This window comes from Helicoverpa zea, chromosome 20, assembly GCF_022581195.2.
Source record: "Helicoverpa zea isolate HzStark_Cry1AcR chromosome 20, ilHelZeax1.1, whole genome shotgun sequence".
Classification (NCBI taxonomy): domain Eukaryota; kingdom Metazoa; phylum Arthropoda; class Insecta; order Lepidoptera; family Noctuidae; genus Helicoverpa; species Helicoverpa zea.
Genome location: NC_061471.1, coordinates 8976230 through 9000375, shown reverse-complemented (window position 1 = coordinate 9000375; position 24146 = coordinate 8976230). Strand labels below are relative to the sequence as shown.

The following is a 24146-nucleotide window of genomic DNA, read 5'->3' as shown; positions in this document are numbered from 1 at the left end:
TATTAGCCTAATTTTGAGAGTCCATCAATCCCTTTTAGAAATCATACACTTAGCTATATTTTGCCATGCTATTATTCAGTGCTAGAATTTAAGGTTGCCTTGCCTGAAGCAAACTCTATACATTTTTACGTAAATTAATATTTTCAATAATATGTAGAATCGGTCGACATGCGGTCCGCTGATATTACACGCCCGAGCGCCTGATCTCGATGCAAAAGCATTATAATAGGATGAAAGGGCAAAACATCTGCTATTCCTATACTTTATATTATTAGAGTTTTTTTTTTATCTAATCTATATCTATTTAGAAATTTGAAAACAGTATTTTTTTTTTTCATTTTGAAATGTTTTTTTTTTTGTTGCATAGCTTTTTACTAAGTTACAAGTTACGGTCACGTACCAAATTTTCTAGCTTTTTATTACGACTTCAATATTACGTTTAACATATCTAAATTAACTTCTACAGAAATATGAAATGAATGAATGAACCATTTTCATATTGATGAGTGAAATAAACAAATTAATTTTGCATCGCGCCTCTGAATACAGCTTGAGATTCTGAGAGCGCGAACGATATAATGGATTTTGATGATTTTAATTGGATTTAAATGAAAATTACTTCGTAATGATCCTTTTGTGATACACAAATTGAATGCATCGAAACCTATTAGAAAGTTGTGATGAAGACCGTACTATGAGTGAGAAAGTAAATTTGTGCGTTTGCTTCGCTTTCATTCTAAAACGGCTGAACCATTTCCGATCAAATTAAGCGTAATATAAATTGGACTGTGGAAACAAAGATCCTTTAAAGAAAAAACAGAGGCAAAATGACAATCCAAATAAATTGTCAGGGTAACAGTATTCATTGAGTATAACCTGACCTTATAAATCCTGTCAACCAGAAAAAATACCAAAAAAAATAATCATATTTTACAACAATCCGAAAAAATAAAAAAGGCAGCGAATCACCCCTTGGGGAAATACCGGCGCGGTCTCGCGACGCAGCGACTGGACCGTGTGGAGGTACCTTTATACCGACGGAGCGACTAATCAGAACCATGATCCATCATTGTTACGGCTAATATATATTGTGTAATTCTTTTAAATGTTGCCAGGGAAAAAAATATTAGGTACCTACCTACGTAGATTTTTTTTGCGCAGTTCTGAAATGGAAGACTTTTTCGGCAGATTTCTGAAAATCTTGGGCAGTCGTTACGGGTAGTCAGAAGCCAGTAACTCTCACAATCTGACAACCAGTCTTACAAAGGGGTATTGGGTTGTCCGGGTGACTGGGTTGAGGAGGTCAGATCAGACAGGTCAGACTGCAAGCTAACCTGAGAAAAACAGCTAGGCAGATGATGAGATTTTTGAATTCATATAATGAGGTTTTTAATAAACATAATACTATATTTCATTTAAAACATGTAACTTTAATGAAAAAAGTAAAACACTGCATTTTATTTCTAACTTTTATAATACACTATATTCTGTGCTTGGAACTTCTACTTAAATTATTCTATTCCATTAAGATAATAGCTACACACGCATTACACTGAATTACAGAAAAAACAAGATAGCAACACAGGCATCTATCACAAAGTTTGCACGCAAGTGTACATCAGATGAAACCAAAAATATGTTGCTAATAAAAGATGCAAAAGGTACAGAAAGGTACATGATGTTACATTTTGTGGAGTTTAGCTAATTTATTTAAAGGTGACACTTGACCGAGGATTTCCTCTGAGGGTTACAAATATCGTGACGTATTCTATGAAGTATGGATAATTAATTTTACATTTTACTAGCCGTTTTCAGCGGTTTCACCCGCGTCCCGTGGAAACTTCTGCCCGTACCGAGACAAAATATAGTCTATGTTACTTGGGAAGAGTGTCTCTTACTTCGACTCGCTTTCCAACAGTGAAGAATTTTCAGTAGTTTCGGAGCCTCGAGGGTACAAAGAAACAAAAAATGATTCTTCTTTACTTTAATAATATAGATGGCTGATTAAGGTATTATTTTGTTTAAGGTTCAATGTCTTGTATATGACCTTTTGTTTCACATTTAAAAAATCAGTTCCAATCTACCTGAATATGATCTGCAAAAGTATGATAGCTAAAAATATATTTATTTCAAACAAATAGCTCTTATATTTCTGCGGTAATTACAAAAAACATTCTCTCCGTTGGCAACTCTCAAGTTTCTGTAGTGACGTCAACGCAGATGGTGAATGAACGATATAATTGAACGAAATGAAAAAAGACATTTGAATGATCAATATTCCTTATATACCTACCCTTTACCAAAATTGGTTGTTACCAAGAATCATGATACGAACGCATATAAAATATGTATGTGTTTTCTTAGCACACCTTAAGCAGAACCGTAAACAACGTTGAGGAAACCAGGACTTGAGAAGTCTGCCTTGAGCAAGCACTGGTGATTAACGTCATTCCTTCTCTGTATGAGAAGAGGCCTGTGACTTGCATCATCTGTCCAGCCTTTTCTCAACTATGTTTGGGACAGCTTCCAGTCTAACCAAATACAGCTGAGTACCAGTGTTTTACAAGAAGCGACTAACTATCTGATCTCCTTAACCCAGTTACCCAGGCAACCTAATACCCCTTGGTAAGACTAGTTGTCAGACTTTCCGGCATCTACAACCCATAACGACTGCCAAAGACGTTCAATGACAGCAGGAACAATAAAAAGGCTGATAATCCCTCCACAACAAAATAAAACAGTATTATTTATTATCCTATAAACTCCATAAAATACACAAAGGAACCATTAGAAAGAAGAAAGAAAGAAAGAAAAATATTTTTATTGGCACAATACATACACAGTATATAACATAAATTAACAGTAAAATAAAAGTATCACCGAAAACAATTCAGATAAAAAATAAATAAAAAATAATAATAAAATAGGCTCAACATTTAAAAATATAATAATAAAAATTGTGCCAACAAGGTCACAGCTCAGCATATTGTCAAGTGACCACACTGTACAACAGTACTGGCCACCCGACGCTGGTTTTCAGCTGCAACCCACGAGTGTCGTACGCTCGAAATTATTAAAATCTACTGCTACCGATACCGTCTTAAAATTCACTCCTTATTCCAAGATTAATAATAGTTAGTAAATACATATTATAGATATTATTATATAATGATTAGTGTGTGTGTCAGTGAGTGTGAGTGTACCTAGTGTTTTATAGTTTTACACGTGCAGAAAGGACAAAAATAAGACAATATAAGCCACAACAAACAGCAGCCATACGAAGCCTGTAAAGGTTATATGGGAGAAGAGGTTATACAGACATTTTCATATCGTTTTTGATGCAGTAGTAGAAATTCTTTTAATTTCACCTTAAAAGTCACACTGCTTTTTGCTTTTTTAATGGGGGGTGGAATATTATTCCAACACTTTGTTGCTGCATAGCGAAAACTCCCCCTGAATGCTGCGGTCCTGTGTCTCGGGATAGAAAGTTGTGGAACACAATTCCTTCGTACTCTGCCAGTGTAACCATGTGTCCATTCAAGCTTATCATACAGATATAGGGGTGTGCGTGAATGTATGACACTAAACATTAAGCTGGCTAAGTGCAGTTTTCGTCGTGCATTCATTTTTAACAAGTTGCGTTTATTAAAAAATGGAGTAACGTGACTTCTAAATGGTATGTTGAAACAAAATCGCGCACATGCATTTTGAAGTCTCTGTATCATACGTTCCGTTTTGGATAGTAAGCGCGGGCCATACACAGAATCAACATAATTGAGCTTAGATAAAATCAAAGACTCAACAAGTAAAATACGCAAATCTTCAGACAGATAGGGACGCGCTTTGTAAATCACTTTTAGCCTGTAGAAACAATTTTGGATTGCCTCAGTGACATGTTTCTCAAAACGAAGGTCCGCGTCCATAATCAGACCCAGATTACGTGCCTCATAAACACGATCTATAGGTTCTCCCATTACTCTTATGCAGAAAGTGGCGGCGTTAATTGCGCTTAGCTGGGTATTAGTACCAAAAAGCATGTACTTAGTTTTTTGTGGGTTTAAGACCAAGGAATTGCGCTTGGACCAATTTACAATTCGCTCCAGGTCATCATGCAGGTCTTTCAGTGCTCTTTCGTACTCATGGGGTTTAAAGGAGATGTAAATTTGAGTATCATCCGCGTAAATGTGGTAACTACATTTTTTTATATTCGTCGTTATGTCAGCGCAATACAAATTAAATAATATAGGTCCGAGTACGGAACCTTGCGGCACGCCTCTACTAACCGAACGATAAGAAGAAACATCTATGGAACCGTCTGTATGTCGTATTTCTACGAACTGAGTGCGTCTGTTAAGGTAGCTATCGAACCATTTTACTGTGTCCACGTCAAAGCCATAAAAAGTCATTTTAGATAGTAAAAGAGGAATATTAATACAGTCAAAAGCACGGGAAAAGTCCAACAAAACCAACAGTGTGCACATCCCGTTGTCTTGTGCTGATAGAATATTATCTGTTACATCCAGAAGCGCAGTGGTAGTGCTACGGGCTTTCCTAAATCCGGATTGCATATCGGGCAGGATATTATTTTTCTCTAGGTAATCAACCAGTTGCGAAGAAACCACTTTTTCCATAACCTTGGAGAGCACAGGCAAAATGCTAATCGGTCGTAGATCCTTAATATCTGCGGCATTAGGTATTTTAGGTAGTGGACGAATTTTTGCCAATTTCCACACCTCGGGAAAAGTTGCTATTTCAATAGATCTATTAATTATAGATGTTATACATTCTAATGTTGCAGGCAATGTCAAAATTACCATGTTTATATTAATATTATCACATCCCTCTGCGTTAGACTTAACACTATTCAGAATTCTCGCGATATTTGACTGCGTTGTAGGTTTTAAAGTAAAACTTGAGGAGTTGTGTCGCGAAAATTCGAAATAGGTCAGTTCAGAAAGACTGACTTCATCATTACCTGGCACATTTAAAAAGTGGTCACATATAGCATCTGGATTATTAAGATGCAACGGTAATTCAATGTCATTTTTAGGTGGAAGCAAAGTATTCTTTAAGTTTTTCCATAGCAATTTGGGGTCCCGTGCCTGATGGTTGATATTGTGCGTGAAATAAGCAGATTTCTCCCGATATAATGACACATTAACCAGAGACTTAAGCTCACTGTAGCAAGCTTTCTTGCCTTCAGTTTTATATTCCCGGTATTCGTCATTAGCCTCGTTCCTCAAGCGAATCATTAATTTAATGGTGTCAGTTATCCAAGGATAAGAACGCTCTCTTATAGTACATGTTTTCTTTGGTGCGTGAACATCAAATAACGCAACTAGAAATGAATTAAACGTATTAACCATTTCATTAACGTCACGTAATTCAGTTATAGCCTGCCAGTTGAAAAGATTCAAGTCTTGTTCAATTTCTTCCTTTGAAACTTGATTTAAAGGTCTATAACAGATTGTCTTAGGAAGTATTTTTGGTCTTTTGAAATTCATCTCACACGTCACGAGTGCGTGCGCACCCAAATCAGGTATAGCTTCCACAGCCACAGAGCGGGCCTTAACATTTGTGCAAATAACATCAATCAGTGTGTCTCCATGTACCGTGGTATGTGTCGGTGTAGTCACTAATTGTTTTAGGTTCATACAATCTAGAAAGGACTGTAACTTGCCTGTTTTTGGGTCAGAGTCATTTGTCAAGTTAATATTAAAATCGCCCATCAATATTATAAAGTCACACTGAGTTACACTATTTAATGAGCAAGATATGGCATCCAAAAATAAATCAACATCCTGCCAAGGCGGGCGGTATGCTGTGCCTATTGCGAGTTTAGCCCCACAAACGCTGAGCGTGAGCCACATTTGTTCCACAGAGGCATATAATGGATCAGTAGGATGCGTATGTCTACGCACAGTGAGACCGCGTTTGATATAGAAACCAACGCCTCCACCCCTGCCCCCCCTTACCGACAATGGTCGTGGTATATGGCGTAGTCTATATCCAGGAATCACGGGTGCACGCCCCTCTTCACCGACCCGCAACCAGGTCTCATTAATGGCCATGATGTCTACATCGCGCTGTAGCACAGCCACCGTAAGCTCATCGTGTTTAGTTCCCAAGGAGCCAGCATTCCAAAGCCCAACTTTGAGTAATTTTATTGTCATTTTATTTTTGCCCTTAAGACTGTAAATGTGTTATATAAATATATACAGATTTTGTGACGTGTAACTCTTAACATAAATATATTATAAATTAAATCAGAACAAAGAAAGCGATCAACACCGTGGGCTACATACAGTAATGGAAATACACAATAGTTAGAACAGACAGCAACAGCAAACATAATAATGCAACAGTACCTATAAGCAAATATGCGTGTACACACTAGGCAAATACAAAAATAAGTTATTTTGTGCACATACAATATCATAAAAATATCATTTAAAAACCTAAAAGTAGCAAAATTCACGAAACATATTGCAAAGCATTTAAACAAAGTTATAATTCTAATACACTGACAATATTCGAGAAGTACCACATAACTATAAATTCCGGTAATTATGTTAGAAGATGATAGCCAACTTATTTGACGGGGAAAAAACGTTCAATGTCGGATTGCATTCTAACTTGCACCACCGATTTGCCCTCTTCCTTGCGAGCAAGTATACGCCCATCTCTTGTCCACGAATATTTCCATCCGCAACGAGTCGCAGCCTGACGTGTCATGTAGAACAATTGCCTGTTAGATTTTGTCAGGCGCTCGTTCACATAGATCCGTTGTGATGCCCCGGGCAACTCAATGTCAGCAGTGCATAGATTCCGACGAACACGCGCGGCGTTCAGGATACTGTGATTGTGATGTGATTATTCGCCTGATATAGCTACAAAGCTATATTTTATCCTCACACTGACCCGGCCCCCAAATTACTAATAAAGTATATTTTTCCCCGGCCTAAGGGATATTTTCCCTCACACAATATTTGTCCGTAACACTTGAAATCAGTTTCAAATCCCCAATCCCGGCTTACACCTAAAAAAGCTTCTGGTACGGATAAAGGAAAAATACGACTAAATCAACTTCTTATTTTTGTTATACAAATAGTTGGTTTTAGGCAGGTTTATTTGTTTTTTCTGGTTTTATGTTTGTTTACCTGTAATTTCGATAGCTTAGAATTAGAATAATTTGCAATAAAACTCCATTTCAGTTCATTTTGCAACATTAGTACTACTGTTTCTGTTTCACTTGGTTAAAGAAAAATTGTTGACAAAAATAAGTACCTATAGCTTGCGTAATTTCAACTTTATTAAATCAGTCATATATCTTTTAAATATATAAGTGTAAAATAAAAATAAACACACTTCTCTTCTCACAAAGACAGAAAATTTAAGGAAATTATCACTTTATTTTCATTGTTAAAATATTACCATTAACAATATCGTTTTCTCAAGTGGAAACCTCCCTAGTCCTTGAAAAGGCAAAGAGCCAAATCGCTGTCCAATCGAGTGTCCGCTCATCAAGAGGCTGTGACGTCACAATCCCGGAGTCCGGACTCCGGGGTCCGGGATCTTCAGCGAAGCGCACCGGTGGAGATACCCGTGGTAAGTCGAATGACCACTTTGTGATGAATAATTTTATGCTAATGTTATGAAAATGTAAGTACATGTTTTTCTGTTGCTATTTGGTATCTTTTGGATCAAGTTACAGTTACAGTTACAGCCTTTTTATCGTCCCACTGCTGGGCACAGGCCTCTCACACGAAGAAGGTTTGAGCATTAATCACCACGCTTGCTCGATGCGGGTTGGTGATTTCAGACTTTATAGTCCAGGTTTCCTCAAGATATTTTCCTTCACCTTTTTATCAGTCATTGGCGTCTAAGATATACTTAGAAAGTACATACAAACTTAGAAAAGTTGCATTGGTACTTGGGTGACCTGGAATCGAACTCACGCACTCATACTTGGGAGGTTGGTTCTTTACCCACTAGGCCACCACGACAATTTTTGGATCAAGTAATGGTGAAAAAATATTTTGGTACGGTCGTAGTAAGGGCAGTATTATTTACTTAGCTGTAAGTACGCAATAAAAATCTCTATTCGTATGTTAGGACTTGAAAAAAATAGTAGACCAGACGGAGAAGTATGGAAAAGGGTAACATGTTGTTCCAACTCAAAATAGAAATTGGGATCAGAGCTGGGGAATGATGATGATTATTTAATTACTTGCAATAGAGAATATTACTACTTTCAGAAGTGGTTACAACCAAACGTGTTTCTTTTACATAAATGCTAAGGTAAAACCTGTTACATAAACTGTAACTCTTTAATTGTAATAGGAATAATTACAGATATAAATATTTTCTCTTTTTTTTCATAGTTTGAAGTCTATCTTAAAACAATGGAATTGAAGTGTAATTACATTATTACGTACATCGTCGTCAAAGGGCCTTGAATTTATCACCTGTGTCTATATGCTTTAATATTAACGCAAAGTATGACATTCAACACGAAAACAATACCTCAAAAATTGGGCAACCGCAACACCTAAACTAATAACTTATTAATTATTTCCCAAAATCTGTTTCCAAAATCAAATAAAACTTATATTAAACACAGCGATATTAAAAAGAGATCCAAAAACAATTGAAGGGCGATCAGGAAAATGAATCCAAAAGAAAACTCGATGGAGTTTTCCAACGATGTCGAGGCGTCAGTAATTTTATAAAACTTGCAGCCAGGTGTCCGGGGGACAAACGGCCTGATATTGGATTTATGCTAATATTTATTTACCCGGCCCTGTCTGCCGGGATGATTTTCCCGGCATTTTCACGAAACCTATTGGGACCTGTATTTGAAACGATAGGTTTTCTCTTAAATATCTTTCTTTACCTTTTTACTGAATGGTTTTGCTCAATTTATTTGGAGATCAGTGAATAGATAATTTAGACTCTGTATAGCCCTTTAAAGGCGATCTTCGAAGTTACTTAGATAAATTAAAATATTCGCAGTATTTTTGGCGCATTTGATTTCGGCCATTATACAATATTTATTTAGGAAATTAAACTATACACTATATAATTAAACTATACATAATATTGTAGTCGTGTCATGTAACTTTTTGATAAGACAAAAAATACATGTAATATCGCAAAAACATCAACACATTAACTTTTTAGATACCACTACCCACCCCTAGAAGTACCACAGCCGTGCTAAAATGACGTAACGTAAGCTGAACTATCAATAAGCATGTTATTTGTGTCTGCAGCCGTGTGCCGTAACCAGGCAAGCCCGAACATGTTCGATGAAATTAGTTCCCTACATTGATCGATCTATTTCTTTGTTTAGGATGGATCGAAGTGAACTTGTATAGGTAGAATTTAAGTTATATGTAACTAACATTGCCGCACATATTTTGTTTTTAGGCTCAGAAATTCTAGAGGTGCTATGAGGAATGGAAAACTATGAGAACCATCCAGTTTCCTGGCAAAGGACAATGCTAATCTTTGTATGGAAGTTGGGCTCAAGTGTTGCCCACAGTAACTGCATAGTGTATTATGTTCCATAGGCTTATATTAGGTCCCAGACCAAAGCATTTCGAAATCTATCCCGGGAGTCCTGAGAAAAACTGGTTTGACTCTTATTCAATATTACATAAAAATAAGCTTACGAACTCTTAACTATTCCACTTTTATTACCTTAATTGAAATGAATTATATTCATTGACAAATACGAGGTATTGTACACGACTACTTTTTGTTAACCGACTTCCAAAAATGGAGGAGGTTCTTAATTCATTTGTATTCTTTTTACGTTTGTACGTGCATAACTCCGTCGTTTACCAATCGATTTCAACAATTATTTTATTGTTTGTAAGGGCTTACTTCCTCAATGGTTCATTTGTCATCCGGCCCAGGGTCTGGTGATGGAACCTCTAAAAAAATCGGGAGCGACTCTCGAAAAATTGTAGACACATATCGAGTAAAACCTTGTCATTCGGGTATATGTGTCAGACACCACAAAACTGTAAAGGTTAAGATCTGACCTGACAATGGAGACGACAGAGAGACGAGGGAACTCCTCAACGGTATCTACTAACTACCTCATGTTCGAGCTTATTTTATTCCTCTTGATAAGATTTTTCTAGAAGATAGCTTATTGCGCAGGCACCTTGTAGATTTAAACCGTAAATTCAAAAATATTGCGGTAATTGCCTTTTTTTTCAGAAAATCATTGTCAGTTCTTATTAGAATCCAACGCTTTTAGAATTTATTTGAAAATCACAGTAAAAAAAACCCATTCCAACATTTTCCAGCACTGGATCCTGACAGCGAGATCCTAAGACTTATTTGGCAGAAAAGTCTTATCAGATTAATCTCTCGGGACCCCTGGGACCGATTTCAAAAATATTTTGATTTCATGTTTAGAGTGAAGTAAAGAATCTATTTCAATCACTCCCACTACTGGGCAAATGGCACAGGCTTTGTGAAGCGATTGTTCATGTGGAATATAAGAACCGGTTTTTCACCCGGACCCCAGGGACCGATTTCAAAAATATTTTAATTTCATGTTAAAAGTGAAGTAAAGAATTTACTTTAACCACTCCCACTACTGGGCAAATGCCAAAGACTTTGTTAAGTGACTATCTAAGGAGAACATTTGAACCGGTTTTTCTCGGGACCCCTGGGACCGATTTTAAAAATATTTTAATTTCATGTTAAGAGTGAAGTAAGGAACCTATTTCAATCACTCCCACTACTGGGCAAATGCCAAAGACTTTGTTAAGTGACTATCTAAGGAGAACATTTGAACCGGTTTTTCTCGGGACCCCTGGGACCGATTATAAAAATATTTTAATTTCATGTTAAGAGTGAAGTAAGGAACCTATTTCAATCACTCCCACTACTGGGCAAATGACATAGGCGTTGTAAAGCGACAGTTCATGTGGAATATTAGAACCGGTTTTTCTCCGGACCCCAGGGACCGATTTCAAAAATATTTGGATTTCATGTTAAGAGTGTAGTAAAGAACCTATTTTGACCACTCCCACTACTGGGCAAATGCCAAAGACTTTGTTAAGTGAATATCTAAGGAGAACATTTGAACCGGTTTTTCTCGGGACCCCTGGGACCGATTTCAAAAATATTTTAATTTCGTGTTAAGAGTGAAGTAAAGAACCAATTCCAAACACTCCTACTACTGGGCAAATGGCTCAGGCCTTGTCAAGTGACTCTTCATGGAGAATATTTGAACTGGTTTTCCTCGGGACCCCAGGGAGCGATTTCAAAAATATTTGCATTACGTGTTCAGAGTGCACTAAGGAACCCTCTGGAACTACTCCCACTGCTGGGCAAACTATGAGCCCAGACCCTGGCATTGTCCTTTCATCATTAATTTAAGAGCCCAGCTCTTGTCGGTGCAGCTCCTTCCATTTACACCTATCTAGCGCCAACTCCTGAACTTCCTTATACGTCACGACCTTCACCTTTTCTTTAATTTAACTGACATTAAAAGCGATGCAAGACTGACTAATACGACTCACAATAAACTACCCAACTTAACTAAGGAAGACCACGGCTGTCAAAACAGCTTACAAAAATCCCGTAAAAAAACTTAATTCACGACCACCTTATTGCGTTAAACCTTTCATCTAAACTGGATCTTTAAGCCCTTTAAGTATTTGCACTAATTAAAAAAACAAGCTTTTATTTAAATGCGCTTAAAATAAAAAAATAATCTTTTACTGTAACTTTACTGATTTATGTTTTAAAAGCTTGTCGCGACATTTAAGTACTCGTATTTACTTTCTTAGTAAAATCGCGACAAGCTTTTAAAACATAAATCAGTAAAGTTACAGTAAAAGATTATTTTTTTATTTTAAGCGCATTTAAATAAAAGCTTGTTTTTAAAGATTTTTTTTCCTCAATTTATTTTATACTTTTTAGTTTTGATTTGGTAAAGTGCACTTTATTTTACTTGTCTGTCATTGGATACCCATATGGATGGGATTGAAAAAAATAGGTTATTCACCATTTTGTAGCGGCGGCCATCTTGGATTTTTATTTCGTAAAGTGCAATGTGTTCTACTAGTCAATCCCTTTCATTTGATACCCATATTGTATAGGTACTTTAAAAATAACTAGTCCGCCATCTTGTATATTTAGCCATGTTGGATTTAGGATGACGTCACATAGCTTAACATGCATTGTCATCCAAACTAAACATGTATGCAAAATTGCAGCTCAATCGGTTGAGGGCAAGTGCCTTAAAATTGAGTTGTAAAATTCCACCCGAACACACATAGTTACATACATACATACATACATACATACATACATTGCAAGTTAAATAAAAGCTTGTAATAAAAATGATTCCTCAAGGGGTATTCATTACCATCACAAAAGAGTTTGGAAAGAGCCAGTCGTTATCTCGCGAAAGCAGACGGCAGCAACTTTCTGTTTACTTGACGCGGATAACTGTCACATAGACGGCTTGAATAAACACGATAACTTGATGGGGGATCGTAATGTATGCACATTACGATTTCGAAAAAATTTGAACTCTTTTCTAACTAGTGTAATTGTCAAAGACGTCAATGCCGTGTGCGTGGCGAAATACTGGGCCAAATATAAGTATGATTGCAAGAAGAAGATTGCCGATAGAAAGGCTCAAGGGTAAAAGGAATATCGTATAGAGTTGGTTCTCGTAACTCGTAACTTAGTATAAAGTTTTCCCTTCAAGCAGACTGCCAGACAGTGTGTTTCGATTTTTCTATTTTGGCTACGGTTGTTGCAACGGCTGAACAAGTAGTTAAGGAAAATTCATTCTCATTCATTCACTTATTTAGTTGGGCATGACAACTAACATAATCCTCTTCTTGACAAGTTTAAGCTGAATATAAAAAAGTTATATTTAATAAACCTTTTTTTAGAGACAATATTTAAAATAAAGTCAATGAATCTCATAAAATATTTTCGATTGATCACCAGACGATGCCTTGCGGTGAAACCATTACAGCGTTATTAAACTAATATCAGACGAAATTTCAATAAAGAAAATTGAATTGAAACTAAAAGAAAAAGCTTTGGTAAAGGGTATATACCCCAGTTATCTAAATATCTGTCTTTATGGAGATCTCTTTGTCTCCGTTCATCCCCAACTTAATTGGCTGAGCATACAGAGCCCGCCAGACTAGTCGAAGAACTCACTGAGCCAACCGACCAATCCAATCACAACTAAATCTCGCAACGTACTTTAGGAGCTTGAGAAAGTATGAGTGTACCTAAAACACGTCTCCCTCAGTCAGACGGCACGTCAAGGCCATGTACACAGTCCATTGCGTGTTTATTGCCGTCTTATAACCGGAGGGAGTGCGTTGACCAAGCAATGAACGCGGCGCGGCCGTTATAGTAATTCCGAGTGATATTTCAGGGTAGGTAAGACGTTTTATATCGATCGAGCTTAGTTTTATGAATGGTTGGGTTCGCTCTCGCGGGGCCGGCGGGTCCCCCCGCCCCGCGGCCCTCCCCTCCGACACCTGGGGCCAGGAGGTAAGGCAGCAATTTCACCAGCTGATTTGTGACATGGTCATTAGACGAGCGATTAACTGAAATGGCGGTGATGCGAGTGTATAATTAAAATTAACTTTTATTGATCTTTGTTAATTTACTACCCATTTACACGGAGCATCGGAATTGCGAAGTAATTTCTAGATTGTGTGTTAACTTACCTGCCTGTAAATCACTGGTAATTGTGTTACATTAGCGCCGAATGTAGTCCGAAAATAAACTCGGAAATTAAAGCTCTTGGATTCTAATTCTGTTTGGGTTTTGCTAAGATTATCTGCGGAAACCAGATGAGATATTTAGGAAATCATGCGGAAAAGTTAAACAATTTAGTGTTATTGTATTAGGTAGGTACATATTGATTCGTTGTTATTGTAGAAGTTGGTTAATAAATATTTGAATAGAATATAATATTAACTTTCGACTTTTGCCAATAGAATGAATTGGAAAACAGTTTATCTGGACTTCAGGCCAAATCATCAACCTAATAACCTAAGCTGAAACTTCTGAAACTGAATATTTCCATTAACGCATTTAATAGACCAGTAAAATGGTGTCCAAAAATGATTTGATAATAATACTCTCACTACAAATCGACAAATCCTTATAAAGAAATGCAAACAAACAAAACAAATGTAGGTAAGTATTTGAAATACCATGAATTTAATTACTTTTCTCCAACAGGATCCTTACTTGAAGCAGTGACCCTGAGCGTCACGTGACAATTCTTACACGCGCTCACTTCTTCCACATTCATGATCCTTTTGATATACCTACACCGGCGGGTGCATTTCCTCATAGGTACCTTGAACATTGTTACGGGAATATAGGAAAAGGTTACTCGCCGTAAATGTGTGTTGTAAATGCGGAATAATCTTTTAAAAAATCAATACATAAGAAGAATGTTATGGGTCATCTTTCATGACTGCTATTGTGTAAAAAAACCGTATGTATTATTTCATTCAGAGGTATTTCGGGCTTGAATTTATTACACACAGTATAAGGAAAATGTTATAGGTAATATTTGATAATCACTTTAAAGTGAAAAAGCTTTTGTACATTTCTTCATACAGAGGAATGCACTGAATTTAGTACACTTTGATTTTCCACTCGTATGGTTACGCTCACGAAATAAACATACTCGTCGGGTGACAGTATAACTCACAAAGAGCAATAGTGAACCTACTTTTAATTTTATTTAATATTAAGTTACTTACATAGTGTAAAGAAATATTTTTTCTAATTTTGTATTTAGAGAGTATTTCCTGTCACCCGACACTCTAGTGTTCTTCCTTTAATCATATAACAGGCTTCGAGCTAATTACCACCCACACAGATTTACAGATATGCTAAGGACCTCGTCTCACAGAGGTTCGTACAAAGCCAGCCAACCTTTGCCACGTAAGTGTCAAGATCTCATCTTGTCTTGTAGAGCACGTAAAGCTCTTTCAAGCGTATACCTGGAGTCTCCTTGGATACACGGAAAGGAGTACGGCAGTTGACAACTAGTCAAATTCAATACTTTTATTGAACTGTCAAAAACAGTTCTTATTCTATGCGGTTTGTTTATGAAATCGTAAACTATGACGTCACTTTCACAGCAAGATGTATATAATATGAAAACAATCTAAGATGAAAGTGAGATTATTTTCAGATACCTACCTACTTTATTAAATGACTATCAAAATTAAATAAAAAGGATTTATTTTTAATCTCATCAACTACCTACTTCATTCATAATTGCATCATTTAGGGAATTGATTACCTATAACCGCGAGAAATTACCAAGTAACTGGTTTGCCTCTGAGATTGATCGAAAGTCTTTCGCAACACAATATTCTGCATTCTACAAGATACAAAAGTAGTTAACATTCGTCAGTATAGACAATAAATTATCGGCTATATTCAGAAGGTTAGAACAAGCCTTCCCATGGGCGTGATATCCTTGGAATAAGGAGTAAAATATTGGCCGTAAAACTGCTCTATTGTTTATAGAAAATGCGTCGAGCGTATCGTAAATGTATGCTCGACGCACTAACACATCATCGGTCAAGTGTGAATGATTGAATGTCTAATCGTATATTTGTCTGTTGTGAAAACCTTGTGAATGGACACGGTAATTATACACAACTGTGCACTATACTATATACTAATTTGACTATGCAAGATTCTTGTTGGTGAAAAACCATATAACCTACCTAGTCCTACGTAGACCTACCTAGTTCTATAACTTTAGATGCTTTAAACAATCAATTCAGCACATCTTCCCATTTGGATTATTTAACCAAACAGGACACTCTCAACTTTATATCAAGTCTAACGCGTCCTAATATTAATCCTTTTAAGTTTCAGCCAGTCGATGAGGGAGAGATCAGAAGAATTATCCTATCCATTAAGTCTAAAGCGATGGGATGTGATAACATCAGTCGCCAAATGATTATTTCCATCCTTGTCCCGATCCTTCCTGTTATCACCCATATCGTCAACTATTCCCTCTACTCTGGAACTTTCCCGTTGCTTTGGCGTAAAGCGTTCGTACGTCCTCTTCCCAAAATTTCCAGCCCCACTCTCCCCAGTCATTTCCGTCCAATCTCCATTCTTCCCTTCCTGTCCAAAGTGCTTGAGGCTTGTGCTCATAAACAATTTGCGCGTTTTATTTATGCAAATAAACTCATTAGCCCGCTACAATCTGGGTTTAGGCCAGGCCACAGCACTTCCTCTGCCCTCCTTAAAGTGACTGGCGATATTAGGCGGGCTACGGAAGATGCTAACCTAACAGTGCTGGTTCTAGTCGACTTTTCGAATGCGTTCAATACCGTCAGTCACGATATCTTACTATCCATCCTATCCTATTCGATGGTCTCTTCTGAAGCTCTAGATTGGTTTTCTTCTTATCTTCGGGATCGCCAGCAGTCTGTTCGGGTGGATGAAGGCTCATCAAGTTGGTGTACATTGAATGTTGGCGTTCCACAAGGCGGCATACTCTCACCTCTTCTATTCTCGATATTTATAAATCTACTCACTCTCGAGCTTCAGTGTTCGTATCATCTCTATGCCGACGACTTGCAGCTTTACCGTCACACCAAGGCCATTGACTTGGCTGATACTATTGACAAAATTAATGCTGATTTAGAAGTGGTGAAGACTTGGTCTGATAGGTTTGGGGTGGTGGTTAACCCTACCAAGTGTCAAGCCATCATTATTGGGGGTTCGAGAGCTATGAGCAAAGTTGATGGTCTTGGTTTACCAACGTTAGTGTTTAACGGGGTTAACATTCCTTACAGCTGCACTGTGAAAAATCTTGGCCTACACCTTGACTCCACGCTGAATTGGCAATCACAGGTTGCAGCTGTTAGTCAGAAAGTGACCAGCACGCTGCGGTTCCTCTATCGCTTGAAAAATTTTCTCCCAGTTAACGTGAAGGCGACGCTTATGCAAACTTTAATCTTTCCCATAATCGACTATGGTGATGTTTGCTACTATGACCTGAATGCAGATCTGCTCAATAAACTTGACCGGCTTCTCAACAATTGCATTCGATTCGTTTTTAATCTCCGCAAGTACGATCATGTGTCAGCCTATCGAGCGCAACTTAAATGGCTACCGATAAGACAACGTCGTGTGATGAGGGCATTAACTACTCTTTTCTCTATTCTACACTCTTCCTGTACGCCTTCTTATTTAACTCCTCACTTCCAATATATATGTTCTCAACATAGCAAAAATCTCCGCTCCTCTAATAATCGTCTTCTTCACTGCCCTGCTCACCGGTCAGATATCATTCACTCTTCCTTCTTTGTTAAATCTATTCTTCTCTGGAATGAGCTACCTCTGGAAGTCAGGATGGTTAACAGTCGTTATACATTCAAAAAGAAATTACGCGACCACATCCATAGGAAATTGGCAGAATCGCTACCGTAGATTGTTTTTTTTTTATCTATTTCTTTATCTCTCCTGGCAATTATATGTATGTATGTATATTATGTATTATTATCTATATATATATTGTATACTTTTAAACTAACTATCCAAACAAAAACCTTGCACCTACCACTGCTATTTCTCCACCACCTAAAGGTAGACTGGGAGAAAACGCCTAAGGCGTTAAGTCCGCCATTGTACGAAAAGTGCATGAAGTATAAATAAATAAATAAATAAATAAATAAATAAATAACTTAAAAACAACACTGCTTTGTTTTAAAGTAAACTTGACTGATAAAACGGTTTTATAATACAAACCCGTAACAAATATACAACATTCATTTCTGTACCCACAAGCTACGTTTATCCTTTTAAAACCTCGAACAACCAAGCCATACGTAAACGTGTCATTTATAAAGCGCAGAGTTACAAATGCGCTCATTATAACTAAGAAATGTGCAGCACTGGCAAAACTGGGTGTTTTAACAAAAAAGCGCTGTTTTCGCTTTAAAATAAATCAAGCGAAACGTGCTCTATGCAGCTAGGTCAACGAACTCAGTGGTTGGAGGACGATATTGTAATAGATTTATAATCTAGTTTATGCTTGCGGTTTGTGCTCGTAAATATTAGTGAAAGAGCAACGATTTCACAGAAAATAAAGGCTATTATTGTTGTACAGAACTGCATTTATGACATTATTAATTTCACAAAGGGCCGCAAAATAAAACGTAAAAGAAACTTTTTCCAGAAATGGACCTTTGTATTCAAATTTTATTTCGAATTCGTAATTTGAAATGTAAAATGCTTGGGCATTCAGACACACAATTTTTGAATTAAAAAGCGTAAATACAGGCCGAAAGAAAAGGCATTAAGATTGATATTGGCTACTATTTTTTTGGTAAATAAAGATAGTAGATAATATACGATCATCCGATTTCCAACGAAAATGGCAACGATAGGAGCACAAACAAATTAAGAAGCGCTGGCGATCATTGTTTCCGAAAACTGCCGAAGTTTCCCGAACGTTTCCGAGTAGGAAGGGACTTATCCAACTTATGCATGATGTATTGCAATAAAATATCACTGCAAGGTCGGCTACATAAAATGACAAAAGCACTCCACTTTTGTAGATATGCATTCTGTATTTGTAACTAGTAAAACTAGCTGGATAATAGATTTTATAGGGAGTAGGTATAGGTTTTTGGAAGTACCAATACATCAATTAATGACTTTTAAATGCTTGTCAGATCAATTAATGACTCTTAATACTCCTCTCCCTAACTTCCTCTTTTTTGAGAAGATGGTTGAAAATTAATCTATTGTGTGACAAGAAAACAACATAAACAACAACATAAAATAAATAAATTAAAAAAATAAAACATCTGAAATTGTGAAAAAGGTAGACGAAATAATGGAAGTACTCGTAATTTTAAACAGACTAAAATAGTAATTTTCTGACGTCCTTGTAATTATTTTTCAAAACTAAACACTGATTTATAACATTTAACACTGGTTTAACCGAACAAAGCGTAGATAAAGGACCCTTGTCATAAGGGTCACCTCACATTTTTGCCACTTAAGAATTTAGCCCGAAACCCATTAAAATGTGACCAAAGGACATTAAAGTTGGTACTAAACGAGGACAGTGTTTGACAAATTTAATCATGTGGATGTAACTACATTACCCCTCTTAGTGTTAGTGTAAATGGCTGTTGAACAAGACACGTTAGTAAGGATGTACAATATAAATATATGTGTCTGTGAAGAACAGTGGATTTCAGCTAGATATTTTATTCGGTTTTTGAAATTAATAAGATATTAATAAAAGCGAAATACGAATCAACACATATTGAGCAGGCGGGGTGAACGCCGGTGAACGCTCAATCTTTCTCTGTGTGAGAGGAGGCCGCAGCCCAGCAGTGGGACGATAAAAAAATGATGATGATGTTGAAAAGTGAAACGGTTAAGAAATATTGGAAAAGATTTCTGTCTATTATAGTGTCATGGTAAGACGTATGAAATTAGGTATCTGACATAGAATGAAGGGTATTTTTATCTGAGTGCTGGAAGTAGTTCTCTAGGGTCTTAAGTGAAACTGCTAGTGGAAGCTGGTATCATATAAGTAAATTTGTGTAAGGAGATCAAGAAATGATTGATGGGTGCTATAAAAGATGATAGATATGACAGGATAGAGAAGATACTAAGATGAAAGGGTGGCAAAGACGTATATACTATTGATGACAATATACATTTTGCTTCTATGGTAAATAAATTAGGATAGAGCGATGGGGTAATGATTATAAAGCTTGACATTGTGTAAATGTTCAACGAAATGAAGGCCGCGGCTACAACTACAAGTAATTAAAAGATTGATCAAGTGATCAATGATATTTTGACATATATTGAAGTTCTACAATAAAGCCAGTTTATCCACGTAGGTCATAAAAAAATCTTTTATGAAGGTCAAAGTATAACCTAGATATTCGAGATCAGTTGGTGTAACTACCAACGCCATTATTCACTATGAATAGAATAAAACGCGACAAACCATAGTTCCTATTCGGAAGGCTCACATGTTTTGATGGCAGAATTCCAACAGTATACATGTGTAGTACAAGCCTTAAGCATAGCTACAATACAAATAGTGCCAACAGTAGTCTAGAGCAGTGTTTTTCAAACTTATTGAATACCTGAACCCTCGTTAGTTGAAAAATTTTGGTAAACAAACCAAATTGTTCATTATCATTAATTGTAAAATTGTAATAAACAGTCACTAATATATTATTTACTTTACTTAAACCAGTGGCAGCCAAGTGACGCCCAATGAACCCTCAAGGGTTCGTGAAAGTTTGAGAAGCACTGGTTTAGAAAATACTAGGTTTTGTTCAAGATTTTGCGCAAATAAATATATAATTCGACTGCTTCGGCGGAGTGATTGCAAGTGCAAACGCTTAGGATTGGTCTGAAATTAGATTCTTGACTCCAGAAAAATGTTTTTCAAATGTTACTCGTGGAATAAATAATTTATTGGTAGTTTACGGTTGAATACTGAGACGTTACACAATTTTAAGAACGTAAGTAGGTAAATAGCTGCTACAGAAACATTTTAAAGTAATAAGTACTTTAAGTCAGACAACGTTTGAGTATATCAAAGTGATAAAATTCTAATGATGGTTACAAATATTTTTTTAGGTATTTTGAAATGTGAATGTAACTAATTATAACTCACCATGATCATCTTTGTAGCGTCGGCATAAGGAAAACATTGTGCACAGCGATCGTGGACCTGAAACCAAAAATAATATTTCAAAATGGTCCCAAGCAACTTGAGGGTCTCTGCAATATAGTGTAGTAGAACTGACTTATAATTTTTGCACCCAAAAATAGTCAAAAATCTATACTAGAATACATGTATGTACACTCGCAATTTTTTTGCCAAAGTTAAATATGAATGAATCCTATTTTGTGAAGTCTGAGAGTCTACAACTCAAACGATAGCTAACCGCACTGAATCACTTCGTGCCTCAAAATATAATTGAGAGCTATTGATCATTCATTTAAAATCACAATTTAATAAACCTAATCAAATCAGAATATGAATCGGCTTACAAAACAAAGTTGATTTTATTCGCTTCGTTGAAAACTAAAAAGTTTAATTCAAAAACATGTTTTGATTAAAATATTACGTCTGAAAGCAGCAAGTGATTTCGTTCACTTAATCTTTTTACGTAATTTATGGCTGCACCCTCATATAAAATATTTTGGTTGGCCCAATAAATATTATTACAGGGGTGCATTGAACGCGAGTCGTCTGCATTCTGTAAGGTCACAAACCAATTATTTATTGCCTAGAGAATTAATACAGTCGTCGGTTACGTCAACATGCATTAATAATCATTTATGTTTCAGTTATGTAGTCACTTTGATCATAATAAGTAACTTCGTTTAAAAAAAAATATTCCGCATCAGTGAAAAAATATGAAAATGAATACCCATTAAAAAATACCGACCTAATACAAAAAGCTACCAACAAAGCACTCTGTAAATTATATTAATTTCATTTCCCAAATTTTCCCACAACAGCACGTAGAATTAAATAAATTAGAGCGTATTTTTTTGTTATTTTCGCCCAGTAACAAAACAAAAGGGTAAAATGTTGGCATAATGAAGGGGATTGTCGTGTAATAGCGTCCCCCATTTTACCCTGTCTGATGTTACAGCCTCCATATATTTTATCTCCCCCCATTCTTTCTACTCGATTGGGCTACGGTCGCGCTACGCCGCGTAGCACGGTCGTAGCGCTAACGTAGCCAGCGCGTAGCAATTGATTTTACGCGAGTATTTTTCGTAGAGATGAATTTATGAGCAACGCTCATGTAATTTATTTGATGAAAAGGCTTCCAAAATACTTTTATATAAATTTGAGGATATTTACTGTAAGGAAAGTGTACAAAATGTATCACTATTAAGCAAAACAAAACGACAGTATCAATCCTTTTATCCGTATTTACACGAAAATCCCTCTTAGTTGGTGGGCAAATAATTCACGTAACATATATTATGTAGTTAGACAGACGATCAGGGGCGGCGAAGCTTTGAACTTATTCGTGCCAAATAAACATTTTGTGTGACTGTGAACTTGGAGGCAAAATAACATACCTTAGTACAATACTTAATAATATTTTACGTTTATTGTGAAGAAAAGCAACGTCTCACGTTGTGTATACAATTAGGTGAGGTAATTTACTTGTAAAGCTTTGTCATTAAATATGTTAATAGTATCTTACGTTGAGTAATGTAACTTGATACCTATTTCTGTGACTTCAAATCATTAACCTGTTTTAGATAGATAGATGTAGGGAATCGAGCACATAGTGTGTGGACCAGGTAACTCTACAAAATCTGACGTAATAATATATGCTGTTTTGTTTTATATAGATTTCAATTTTAAAATTATACCAATATAATAAATAGGAAACACTTTTTTGTTTGTTTGTTTGTACCTTAATCGACCTGAAAAATTATTTCATTGTTGGAAATATACACTCTCCTCGAGTAACACAGGCTATATTTTACTCCCGTATGGGCAGTAGTTCCTATGCAACGGCAAACGGCTAGTGTTTTACATAGAGCCTATTGGTAATGACTGAATAAGCTGATGGTCTGGGTGTTACAATATGTATTTATAAATATGTATATATGTAGCTATATGTAGTTTATCAGTTGTGTTAGCACCCATAACACAAGTTAATAAATAACTTACCATGGGGCTAACCGACCGTGTGTTTAAAAGGTGTCCCGACATTATTTTTTTTTTTTTTAACTATAAAAAAATCACCATAATTGACAGACCCCATAGACCACACTAGTCCTCCGTGGACCACACGAACAATGACAATCAATACCCCGCGACACCCTGACCCCCCCCCCCCTCCCACTCGACGCAGAGATTGAACCGACTTAATTCAGTTAATTTTACGCGTAATGAGCTCGCTCCGAGACAATCGCGCTCAATTATCACTAAACCATATATTTAATTATTGTGTTACCTATGTGTTGACTGTGACTTTTTAACGTAATCAAGCAAAATTTCATCGTAAAGGTACGTTTCAAATGCTATCCTGCCGATCTATGCTGCCGATTGCAAATCCCCCACCTGCACGAATTTGGCCGCAGCTGCAATACCTCATCATCATCTCCAGAGCCTTCTCCCAACTATGTTGGGGTCGGCTTCCAGTCCAACCGGATTCAGCTGAGTACCAGTGTTTTACAAGGAGCGACTGCCTATCTGACCTCCTCAATCCAGTTACCCGGGAGACGCGATACCCTTTGGTTAGACTGGCTTCTGACTACCCGTAAGGACTGCTACCGACAACCGCAGCTGCAATACCTACGGTTTCTATGTATTTACATGAAACCATCAGATGTCTGGCATATGACATCGATATCTGAGCGACTGCTGATATCGATACTAATGTCAGATGTGAGATATATCTGACAACGACTGCAGTCAGCAGCAGAATTCAAAAGGTAACGTAAGATTAAAATAAATAACATTTTTAGTTTGCAATGTAAGTATCTAGCATTGATTAACCAATGAGGTTTTATCAAGATGTGCTTAGTTCGGTTGACAGTATGTTAAAGTGTCTGTAAAGCTACTTTGAAACCCCTTTTATGTTTCGTTTAAGGCGCAGACTAACTAAAACTAAACTATCAGTTTTTGGTTTAGTTTGAAGTTATAGTGAAACCAATCAATGTTTTTAGCCGGCCGCTACCTGATCTACGCAATTAATTTTGAAAATTCATTTTACCAAAATGAAACTGTTTCGTTTAAGGCCCGCGCAGACTACAAAACTAAGGTATCGGCCGATAGTTTATTTTGAATCATTTTAGTCGATACCTGATCTTTATTTAGAGATTTATAAGGCTTTTATTTCTGAGGGTTACTGGTCATAAGACTATAATTTTTGAGGAAGTAGTTCTCTCAGGGCGCGAGTGGTACCATGAGAGTCCTATATAGATTAACTTATTTCAGAAAACCAGAAAGTTTGGTAACCAGTTACACCAAGGAGTTGTATTCAGTAACTGGGTCGTAGAGGTCAGATAATGTCGACAGTCACTGCACCTAACTAAATAGAATAATATCCAGTTTA

General features: G+C 36.6%; 1 protein-coding gene across 1 annotated transcript in view; it reads right to left on the bottom strand.

The window, feature by feature from the left end:
* The window catches only part of LOC124640109, a 72425-nt gene extending 51666 nt beyond the window's left edge, over positions 1-20759 (bottom strand). Inside the window, exon 1 of the mRNA XM_047177761.1 lies at positions 20723-20759. Within this exon, the coding sequence (XP_047033717.1) occupies positions 20723-20759 (37 nt within the window). The remainder of the gene's footprint in view (positions 1-20722) is intronic.
* Between the last annotated feature and the right edge of the window lie 3387 nt (positions 20760-24146).